At 42.9% G+C, this 11,203-nt stretch overlaps 4 protein-coding genes across 8 annotated transcripts; 2 read left to right on the top strand and 2 right to left on the bottom strand.

Moving 5' to 3' along the window:
• Nucleotides 1-331: 331 nt before the first annotated feature.
• Nucleotides 332-4,532, bottom strand: LOC104801139. 4 transcript variants are annotated; one of them, XM_019201058.1, is made up of 5 exons: nt 3,123-4,532; nt 1,501-3,020; nt 1,011-1,249; nt 656-919; nt 332-581 (listed from the first exon to the last, which is right to left on the bottom strand). In XM_019201058.1, exon 1 carries the CDS (start codon nt 4,367-4,369, stop codon nt 3,902-3,904), a length of 468 nt encoding a protein of 155 aa, XP_019056603.1. In that variant the 5' UTR covers nt 4,370-4,532; the 3' UTR covers nt 332-581; nt 656-919; nt 1,011-1,249; nt 1,501-3,020; nt 3,123-3,901. The 4 variants fall into 4 exon arrangements, with proteins under 4 accessions (XP_019056603.1, XP_019056602.1, XP_019056601.1 ...); XM_019201057.1 differs by having other exon boundaries at nt 332-570; XM_019201056.1 differs by having other exon boundaries at nt 332-919.
• On the top strand, nt 610-3,116 carry LOC104801557 (long-chain-alcohol oxidase FAO1). The gene is given in 7 exon segments (XM_019201059.1): nt 610-890; nt 943-1,000; nt 1,003-1,112; nt 1,114-1,206; nt 1,294-2,368; nt 2,371-2,486; nt 2,488-3,116. Coding segments are annotated over 7 exon segments (2,277 nt in total). The 5' UTR covers nt 610-635; the 3' UTR covers nt 3,058-3,116.
• A 1,099-nt stretch (nt 4,533-5,631) lies between the features above and the next one.
• Nucleotides 5,632-10,033, top strand: LOC104801137 (BRCA1-associated RING domain protein 1). Of its 2 annotated transcripts, none has more exons than XM_010524259.1 (12): nt 5,632-5,785; nt 6,110-6,163; nt 6,362-6,429; nt 7,020-7,387; nt 7,628-7,846; nt 7,936-8,036; nt 8,249-8,435; nt 8,530-8,633; nt 8,713-8,803; nt 8,904-9,069; nt 9,147-9,265; nt 9,478-10,033. In XM_010524259.1, exons 1-12 carry the CDS (start codon nt 5,703-5,705, stop codon nt 9,829-9,831), a joined length of 1,914 nt encoding a protein of 637 aa, XP_010522561.1. In that variant the 5' UTR covers nt 5,632-5,702; the 3' UTR covers nt 9,832-10,033. The 2 variants fall into 2 exon arrangements, with proteins under 2 accessions (XP_010522561.1, XP_010522562.1); XM_010524260.2 differs by having other exon boundaries at nt 9,449-9,592.
• Nucleotides 9,968-11,130, bottom strand: LOC104801138. Its single transcript, XM_010524262.1, has one exon. The coding sequence runs from the start codon at nt 10,984-10,986 to the stop codon at nt 10,264-10,266; it is 723 nt and encodes a 240-aa protein (XP_010522564.1). The 5' UTR covers nt 10,987-11,130; the 3' UTR covers nt 9,968-10,263.
• Between the last annotated feature and the right edge of the window lie 73 nt (nt 11,131-11,203).

Here is an 11,203-nt window from a genome sequence, read left to right as displayed (position 1 = left end):
ATCACCCCCACACACACACACACTATATATATATATATATATATATATATATATATATATATATATATATGAGTAGGTTAGAACTGATTTTATAAGAAGGAACGGTCCAAAAAGTTATATAAAAATAATAAATTTTGTTCGTTCGGTAAGAGTTTCAAGTACAATTTAAAAAGATTTTTATTATAAGGTTGGGAAGGCTTTAAAAATACGAAGTTTTTAAATGATAGGGTTTATTTATTTTGGCTTTAACGAAATACACTAGGGTTTAAAAAATAATGAATGTTATTAGACAGATTAAATAAAAAAAATCTAATTGTTCGAAGCATGTAAGAATTTGAAAATTTTCGGTGTATTTTTTTATACGTACATATATAATATACAACCAAAAATAGAATACATAAATTTATGTTATGTAACGAGGGAACAGATGCTTCTCTCTCAAGCTCCCGTGCTGTCCGAAGGGGCGGGCACCTCGAAGACATATGTTGAACTCAGAGTAGCCGTTCTCGGACATGCTCACGTACACAGACAACGCCACCCAAAAACAGAAACCCCATCGCTGAAGAAAGACTTTTTTCCCCCTCCAAAGAGAACAAATATCAAATTCAACACTATAAAAAAAAAGTGTGCCATGCATGGGGAAGGGGGGGATCACCATGGAAAGAGGAGAGAGGAGAGGAAACCCTCTGCTGGAATGGAGTAATGGAGAAGAAAGCTTCTGCCATGGCTTCTCACCGTCTCAGCTCGAAGCTCTGTCCGCCATTTGCAGAGCCATTCTCCGTCCTGTTGCTTTGGAGTCCTTGAAACTTAATATGAAGTTGAAGATTCTACGCAATGACGCCCTCCTTCGTTTCTTCGAGTCCTCTTGCCCTCAGGTTAGAGCTGATGAGGTATGAATCCTTTTCTTTTTTTGCAGTTCCTGTTAAAATATGATCAAAACAGGTGGCTGAGCTGCTGGTGACAAAAGCAATGCCAGTTGCAGTCAAAGTGGTGAGAGTAGTTTTACATACAGATTGGGAACTTTGCTGCTATGTGGGTTTCTCTCTCTTGACCAGAAATGGCCTTTCCTTCTCACATTCGCCGAGAGCTCACTCGACAAGACGGAAAAGATCTTTGCAGAGATGGAGCAGGCAGAGGTTTAACCCTCTCGCGAGACTCGCTTTTATAATGATTAAAGCCTTCTTCTTGTTCTACTACTTCACCCGGGTATGCCTCAAATTCCCTCACGTTATGTATATCCTGTGATCACCTGATTCAAAATCCCATACATACATGACGCATCTGCATGGACAGACAGATGAAAATACAGGAAACCCGACATGGGATGCGATCGGGTACTACGTGACCAACAAGGCTACCAGTCAGGAAAAGAGACAAGAGGATAGACCTCTTCTGAATGAAGGGATAATAGAGACCGAGAAGGAGAATGACAGGACACTTAAGCAACGTCTGATAAGCAAAGGTCTTAGAGTAACAGAGGATAGGCAAAGCAACACTTACAAGATCGAGTGTGATGCCGTGGTCATGGGTATGGGCTGTGGTGGAGCGGTTGCAGCCACGAATCTCGCGAGGTCAGGTCTGAGGGTGGTGGTTCTCGAGAAAGGTAATTACTCTGTGCCTCGCGACTACTCATCTCTCGAGGGCCCCTCCATGTTCGAGCTGATCGAGTCGAACGGGTTCATGATGACACAGGACAGGAGGTTCCAGCTCTTGGCCGGATCAACCGTGGGTGACGGTTCGGCAATAAACTGGTCAGCGTCCATTAAAACTCATGAACCAATCATCAAAGAGTGGTCTGTGGACAGAAAGATTGCAATATTCTCCAGCGAGGAGTACGAGATGGCCATGGATAAAGTCTGCAAGAGGATCGGTGTGACTGAGAGGCTGACCGGAGAAGAGTTTCAGAATCAGATACTGCGAAAAGGGGGCAAGAAGCTTGGCTTGGATGTTGAAACGGTGGCAAGGAACTATTCATCATGGAAACATGAATGTGGATCTTGTGCCTTTGGATGCACAACTGGAGACAAGAACTCAACAGACAGAACATGGCTGATTGACGCAGTCAACTACAATGCCGTGATACTAACACAGCGCATGGCTGAGAAGTTGATCTTGGAGGGCAACAGTGTCGAGCAAAGATGGGAAAGAGGCCGATGAAAGAGATGCTTGGAAGTGAGAACCTTTTTTTTTTTTTTATCAAAAGAAACCGAAAGGAGGCTTCAAATCAACGCCAAAGTCACGGTCTTGGCTTGCGGGTCGCTTAATACACCTTATATGTTGCTTTTGAGCTGGTTGAAGAATCCAAATATCGGTCGAAACCTCCATCTTCACCCGATTCTAATGGCATGGGGCTACTTCCCAGAAGAAAACCGAAATTCAGAGGAAGAGCACACGAGGGAGAGATAATCACTTCAATGCACATAGTGGTTCCAGATGAATCTGCAGCACCAAAGGCCATGCTTCAGACACCTGCTTTAGCGCCAGCCGCCAGGCATGTTTGCAGCTCTACTGCCATGGGTTTAAGGTTCAGACATGAAGGAGAGAATGGCCAAGTATGCAAGAACATCTCATATCTTTGCACTGGTCAGAGATGAGAGCTCTGGAGAGGTGAAGCTGAAAGACATTATCAACTACAAACTGATCAAGACCGATCAGGAGAATCTAGCTCTTGCCGTAAAATGGGCACAGAGGACCTTGGTTGCGGCAGGAGCTGAGGAGGTGGGCACATACAGTTCAGAGGGGTAGAGACTAAGATGCAAAGGGATCCACGAGGAAGATCGAGAGAAGTTCTTACGAACGGTAAGCGTAGCGGGTGGACCCGTCTCGACGAGCAAGAACTGGTGCCGTTCCATCTCGGCATCTCAGATGGGAAGTTGCCGGATGGGAAACACAGAGAAGGAGGGGACAGTGGACGGATATGGCGAGAGCTGGGAAGCAGAAAGCCTGTAAGTGTGTGATTCAAGCGTTCTGCCTACAGCTCTCGGCGATAATCCAATGGTCACCATTCAGTCTACCTCTTACTGCATATCCAGCAGAATAGCCAATGTGAAAAAATGAAATAAAAGCAGCAGCAAGCCATGGAGATATATGTACATAAGCAGATGTATGGTGAAGACGATTACCAGTTCTATATGGATGAAAGCTTTATGAAAATTGCGTCATGGAAAATATGGAGAGAAGACAATTCCACAACTCCACATGCAATTCAATCCAGAGCCGCAAGTTAGAAAACCGCCATTAATCTCTGCATCGAATCCAGCGAATCGAAAGGGCAACAAGCATTTAAACTTGATCGAAAGATCAAAGATCGGGCCATGAATATCTTCAAACAAGCAAGATTTTGCTACAACTTTCACAAACCCGAAACAGAATACGAATCCTTCTTGCGAACCGATACGAATTCACCATTCTTTTCATCTCAATCGAAATAAGTTCCGTCTCCAACAAAGCAAAGAAATAAAATCCAGCCTTCATGTGTTTCTCGGATTGAAGGAAATATCATAAAAACTCCTTCCAAATTCCAACCAACATTCGAATTTTAGATTCCGTGATCGTATTATGTGCGAACATGTTGATCGAAGAGCACAAATTTGGATCCACGAAAATTCGGGGGGAAAAACCGTGGAATCAACGCAGTTTCTGAATTGAAATTTCGATCCAATCCCTAATCGATATCGCAACCTAATGTACAAAATACGAAACCTACCCAAAAGGAAACATTTCTGTCTAATTTCGAAGAAGACGAAGAGAGAGAATCAACTTTACAGAGATGATAAAAATTAAGAGAAAAAAAAAAAGAGGGGACAAACCCAAAGAGAGAAGGAAGGTTTCGCTCTTAGGGCTGTAATTTTTCCAAGGGACAGACCAATGACCTGGGTCCACGTGGACATCGGAATTGGCATCACAGTTTGAGGTATCGGGCAAGCTGGGTAGGGTTGACGATTCCGGGCAGGCGGGTCCCATCTACCCGGAGGAGATTGGCCACTTCCACGTATCTCCTCCGCTTCCGCTCGACCGGCTCAACCGGTTCCGTATTGTGGCTCGGCTTCGTCTTTCTCGGCTCGCCCGGTTGAACCGGTACGTCTCCGGTTTGGGACCGAATCGGGTTCCATTGCTCCCCTAAGATTGTCCCCTTTGAGAGAAACTCATGGGCCAAGTAACCGGCAAGGAGCTGGTTCGAACCGGCCGGCTCGGCCGTGGCCGTCGCTGGTAGTTTCCTGGGGGATTGAACCGGAGGAATAATCGGCGGCGGCTTCATCATGGCGGCTTCCGGCGGCTTTCCGGCGAGGGGGACGGTGCCGTCGCGTTCCTTGCCCTTATCCGGCGTCAGAACGCGACGTGGGGGGAGACGCATAGTTTTGGTGCTCATTGTGCCGGTCGATTGGGTGCATGCCACGTCAGCACCTACTTAAAAATTGGATTTAATTACTGCAGTGACAAACAGTAATTTTGCGAAAACTCGAGTGAAAGGACCCCCGAGAACTTTTTGTTTTTGGAAGAGACGACAGAAAATTGGGAGGGGGAAAAGAAGAGAGAGAGAAAACATAGTTAGATCAGAATAAGGCGTAGGGTTACGACAATTTATAGAGGCGGTGTACGTTGATTACCCTCGGCTTTCTAAGAAATTACATGCATTGCCATAAATATGAAAGTACGAAAATACCCTTCCTTCTTTACCATATCTTCAGACTTTGGGTTGCCATCAAGACAAGTAACGCAAACGCCTTTTAAGGGCTTGGTTTAGATTTTAGCCTCTAAGGATTAAGAGTATCAATAACTTCTTTCTTTGGGCTGATCGTTTCTAATTTATTACAAGACATCTTGCAGAAGTCTTTTCCAAATTCAATATAAATAGCAATAAATTCGACACAACTTTTATACTGATTTATCATTATTTTGGCACAAATAAGAAATGGCTTATAATGGAAATTTCTATATGGTTTGAATTCCATACATATAATTAAGAGACTAATGTAGGAGAATTATGGTCTCGAAAAAAATTCAAGTTGCTTAAAAATAGATTTGACGATCATATATATTTCACAAGATAAGAAAACTAAACCCTCCATTGATATCAAGGTATGAAATTTATTGCTTTGGTGGTTTTGATATCAGTTTCCCATCTCAATTTAATTTCATCCAATTAAATGAATAATGCCAAAATCAATCTAATTTCAACCAAATTATAATTATGTTCACTTTTTATTTTTCTCCTTTTTTTTGTGTTACGACCAACAGTTGGGAGAAGTTGAAACATTTTGGAAGATTCTTTGTTTTCCAAATATGCCCACCGGCACCCAAAGCCTCGGGGAGATGCAGAGGGTTTACATTATGGGCTTCACAGTCCTATAATTTATTTTAAGCCCAATTTTACTGACAATATAATGGGCTCTATTATAACATTAATGGGCCATTTCATCAAAATGGGCCATTATATTTAGCTCTGGTGGGCCCTTTTCAAATTTTTGTAACCAACGGGGCGGGCTTCAAATTACATTTCGTCCCGCTTATCATATCTACATTTCCCCCGCATTTTTTCGCGCCATTTGATCTCAACCGTACACGTGTCCACCGCATTCCCTCCTTTAAATACTTCGAAAATATTTTCCCTCGCACTGAAAAAAGAAAAGGCTTTGTTTTTTTTAATCTTCGTCTCCTTCGCTACTCCGAGAGCTTCGTCGGAGATCTGGTTCCGTACATCGATGGCGGATTATACGAACAGGGTGGTGAATCCTTGGGTTCTTCATCTCCAGAAGATTGGCCTCGAGCTCAAATGCCCTTTATGGTTAGCCTTTGATATTCCCATTTCCCGCGACTTCTCATTCACCTTCGGATTCTTGGTTGCTGTTATTTTTTAAAATATTTATGAAACTAATCTGCATTTTCTGTTTATCTCTCAATTTTTTTCTCATATATTTTGGAACATTGTTGTTTGGAACCGTCAAATCTCTTCAAACTTTTCAGTATTATTCATATTAGTACGTAATTTATCATTTATTTGATCTATTCATGAGTTTGAATACGAAGAAAATCCGCAAATTACCGGTCTGAACCTGAATTACTGTCCTAATGATGTCAGAAATCTAATCGTCATGTTTATGTTTAACAGCTTGGAATTGCTTAATCGTCCGCTGATGCTTCCTTGTGACCACATCTTCTGCGAGTGAGAGATCCACCACTACTTCCTTCATTGCTTCTTCATCAATTCATGCAAATATTCTCTGAATAATTTTTTTTAGTAAAGTTCATGATTTGGGGTAGTATAATTCAATTCCCAATTCTGACTTAATTTCTTGAGAAAGCTCATAATTTGGGTAGTAATCTATTTTTAAATCATGTTTTTCTGGATGTTATTTGGCAGTTCATGCGTGCCAAGATCGCAAGACGACCCAGATTGTCCCGTCTGCAGGTCTAAATATGAAATCCGGGGTAAGACCGTTAAAAGTTATCCGCAGATCTGTGTTTGTGTTCATGTTATGCAATAAAAGCTGTTATACATGTGTATTCTCCATGTGCCGTATAATGTATTGCACAATTTGTCCTTTACGAGAACGAAGTGCCTGATTGGGGATGTACGTAGGGGTGTCAATTGGGGTCGATCCAACCTGAGTCCGCACTCGGCCCAAGCATTTTGGACTCGGTTTAGTCTGAATTTTTTCGGACCTCTATGACCAAACCCAAAGTTTGGCCCTATAGATTTTGGTTTCGGATTGTGTGTCGGACTGGCATACTCAAAATAGTTTATAAAATTATTTTTTTTATTAAGATTTTTTTAAAAAAAAATTATCGGTCTTTCGGATGAATCTAAAGTCCGATTTGAGCATGACCAAAAAACTGTTTTTTCAAGCTGAAAAAATGTAGCCCGAGTCCGCTATTTTTCGGGATGGATTGGACTAGGCTTCGGGTTAAATTGACATCCCTTGTATGCATAAATCTAAGCTTCATTGGATGCTTATACGTTAAGAAAATTATTGTGTATTTTTTAACTACACAATAACATTTGTGATTTCTAAATGTAGATTTAAGGGATATGCGTTTCATGGGAAACATTATAAGCATATACAAAAGCTTGAACACTGCTGTCAGCGCCCATCTCTCCCAGTTACCGTCTGCAAATGAATATATGGGCAAAAATGGCGCACCCAATTTTTGCAGAACCCAGAAAGGCAGCAGATCCGAAGAGTTTAAGGCTGTTAATACGGCAGTGATCAAGTGCAGCGATTCCCATAGTCATGATGATTCTCTGGACCCTAGTTCACAAGAAAGCAACCCGAGGAGGCCTAAGTACAAGAATGTAGCAGCTGAGATGCATCAGGCTGAGCAGTTGTTCGAGAGTCCTTCATCACTTGATGATGCGAAGGGTTCTGATAATGACACCAGTGATCATGTAAGAGCTTGTCTTCTTGCTGCTTTGTCTGAAGAGATTATTCTGGTTTATGCTTGAAAGTGGCAACCGTTCAGGTTTATGTTTTTTGCTTAGCCATGAAAATGTCCTTGACCATCTTTGCACACTGGTCATTCCAAACAAAACTATACATCAAACCAAATCAATTGTTCTGTCAACTGGGTTCTTGTTCTGACTCTAAAGCTTATCACTTGGAGATGTGTTCTGTTCCTTTTTCTCCAGACCCCAGGAACTTATGCAGGACAAACTGCCAAAAGGATGCTTGATACTCATGCATCAGGAGCAATGGAAATCTATTCCAAGGACTCCAAGAGGCAGAAGAAGCTGATGTACACAGCTGCAGATCATGATTGCAAGGACAGACCTGATCAGTTCACCGAAAACTTAACAGCTTCAGACATGACCATTTGTGGGTTCTGTCAGTCCTCTAGGACATCAGAGGTGACATTTTCTGCCTTTTTTTGTCTGGTGCTTCAAAAAGCTTATCTCCTGGGATATAATCCAACACATTGGATTGGTTTTCTGTATAGGCCACTGGGGAAATGCTCCATTACTGCAAAGGAAGACAAGTGACAGGAGATGACATCTTTCGTTCCAATGTCATCCATGTTCACAGTGCATGTATCGAGTGGTAAGTTACATTGCCATCCTTTCTAGATATTGAGCTTTTTTTAAAACCCACCTCTCTAGATATAGAGTTAGCACGTTGGTTTCATATGAGAATTTAGGTCCATGTCAGGATCATAAATCAACTTGATTAATTATTTATAGACTAATACTACATTTGAACAACTTTCAAATCCTTCTCAATGGTGAAAATACTCGACTTTCTTGAATGTTCAGGGCACCTCAAGCATACTATGAAGAAGATTCAGTGAAGAATCTGAAAGCCGAACTGGATAGGGGCATGAAGATCAAATGCACTCAATGCGGTCTGAAAGGGGCTGCCTTGGGCTGCTTTGTAACATCTTGTCGCAGGAGCTATCACGTTCCATGCGCACGACAGATACCCAAATGTCGTTGGGATAACGTAAGTGTCAATTGATGACATTGTAAAGCCATTCATCATCGAAATTTGATCTGTTTCACATGTGACAGTGATCATGTTTTATTTGTCATAACAGGACGACTTTCTTCTGCTTTGTCCTGCTCATTCTTCTGTCAAATTCCCAAACGAGAAATCTAAGTCTAAAGCTCGTATTTCCAGTGCCCAGCCTCCTTTAGAAACGTATATATTCTTGCTCTACTCGTTATTGATTCTACCCAGGTGACAAAGTTCGTCACATTTTCATTTTTCTGTGACTCAGAACTCCTGTAGAGCTTGGTTTAGCAGTAAACCGGCCCATGGAGACAAAAAAATTGGTTCTATGTGGATCTGCCCTTTCTCACGAAGAAAAGGTTGGTACAAAGCTCTTCATCATATTCACCCTTTTGGTTTATAAGGTTTTGTAGAGCCAACAAGTGATCTTATCATTGTATTTGACATGATGTTCAACAGCACCTTCTGGAAAAATTAGCCTCCAAACTTGGAGCAACCATATCCAGGTTCTGGAACACGAGTGTTACGCATGTGATCGCTTCTACAGATGAGAATGGTGCATGCACAAGAACTTTGAAGGTTCTTATGGGCATTCTTCATGGGAAATGGATTCTCAACGCAGATTGTAAGTTTGATCCACACTCTTTGTTTATATGTTAAGAGTGACATTTGTACCTGGATAAACCCGAGTTCTTGTCACAGGGATGAAAGCAAGCCTTGAAGCATTTCATCCAGTTGACGAGGAATCTTACGAGATTGCAATTGACACCCAGGGATGCCGAGATGGCCCGAGAACAGCCAGACTCAGAGCTGCTGCTGATGTAAGTAGCCCAACTCTCATCTCTATACCAATACACATGGAGTGATATTTTCTCACAACAATCATACTGCGATGTATATTCACAATTGACAAAGAGATCAAATCTTGGGTGGATTCTCTGCATTTGCCATCTTTGCATCGTAAGAGATATACCAAGCAATTGCAGAACTTTGCGTTTGTGTAGATGTATGAACGGTATTCGTTCTCCTACAGGCACCAAAACTTTTCAACTGCTTGAAATTCTATTTCTACGGAGAATTTGTAAGAGGATACAAGGAAGACCTTCAGAATCTGGTCAGAGTTGCCGGAGGAACAATCCTGAAGACTGAGGATGAACTATTCACAGAAAGCTGTGGCAATGACCAACAATCTTCTATGCCAACAACGTTTGTAGTATACAACATCGATCCTCCACCCGGGTGGGTTCTCGGGGACGAAGTCTCCATCATCTGGCAAAGAGCCTATGAAGCAGAGGCATTGTCTAGTAGAACAAGGTCTCAGCTCATCGGTCATACATGGCTTCTGGAGTCCATTGCTGCTTACAAGTTGCAGCCTTTGGTCAGCTGATCAAAAGCAGTAGACAGCACACATTTCATTAGATTTTAGATTGTTCTTCCCATTTGTTAAACAGAACCCATGAGATTGACTTTGTTTAATTTTCACCTTGTTCATCAAATAATCATGATCTTATGATAGAATCGAATACTTTTAAATACCAAAATGTATTTCAGAAAAAACAGGAAATACAATCCTGTCAAGAGGTTACTCTCCCTCTTTCTCATCTTACAAAAGATTCAAGAACAAAGCATACCCTTCCCAAAAGCAGTTCTGATAATTACAACCAAGGTTCAGCGACAAGTTTAGCTGACCTGGCACAAAAGCCCAACATCCCAACATACATGCAAAAGGTATTTGATTAATAATTGCTTCCTGCTTCTTCTCAGCAGCCGGCCTTCACGTGATCCTGCTCACATACACCCGATAGAATGGCTTATCATCTTACTGTGGAAACTTTATGCCCATTGATTGCAAAATCTCCACGTAGCTAAAGCTTTCCATGTTTTCTTCGTCCTCCTCGGCCTCACCAGAGTTTCGGGCAAGAGCTTCAATGACTTCTTTGAGAAACGTTGAATCAGCTTTCTCATCGATCTTCCTCCTCTTCGTCCTCCAGTCCTCTTTCCATTTCCCACCGCCCCATTCCTCCGACGCAGCTATCGTCGGCGGCAAGATCCGCCTCGGTCTGTCGGCTTCCGCCGTGTTAGGTTCCTTCACCGCCGAGACGCCAACGTTTCCGGTGGAAGTTGGTAGATTTCCCGGAACCCTAGCCTCTCCTCTCGCCGACGACGACGGCGATTCTGATACTGCGGGTTGCTTCCCCGAGGTAAGCCTGACGTTTTCCGACGAAGCTTCTCCCTTTTGCGGACACCCGAGCGGTCCGGCCCTTTCCTTGTCAGAAACCCTTGCTTTTCCGATGGCCGAGGGCGGCGATTTCGACCCAGTGGCTCTCTCCAGCAGAGAGATTCCGTCCAATTCCGCGGAACAAGGCTCGTTCCCCGTTTCCATGGCCACAGATTCCGGAAAAGAATCGTCATCTTCGGCCGGAAATACCGGCTCAGGCGAAGAGGGAGGCGACACCATGACGATTGTGGTGGGATCCAACGGATGGAAATCCCAGATTCCCAGGATCTGGGGACTACTAATCTGACTGTCCGTATTCTCCATCCGTCACCTTTCCGGCGGCAACTTCGACTGTCGGAGTCCCAGTCGCCGATCGTCGTCGCAGAAACGGTTTCTTTTCTTTCAGAAGAAAAACGTCACTCGGCCGCCGGTGACAAAAAAGTTGTGAGTCGAGACAAATTCAAACGGGCTGTTTCAACCCAAAAAAAAAATCTATATCGGGTGGTTCCTCCAATTTGGGTCGGGTCGGGTCGGGTCGGGT

The sequence above is a fragment of the Tarenaya hassleriana genome, unplaced genomic scaffold, assembly GCF_000463585.1.
Source record: "Tarenaya hassleriana unplaced genomic scaffold, ASM46358v1 Cleome7, whole genome shotgun sequence".
Lineage (NCBI taxonomy): Eukaryota > Viridiplantae > Streptophyta > Magnoliopsida > Brassicales > Cleomaceae > Tarenaya > Tarenaya hassleriana.
The sequence above is the reverse complement of the archived record's forward strand: the minus strand, read 5'-3'. Positions and strand labels throughout refer to the sequence as shown.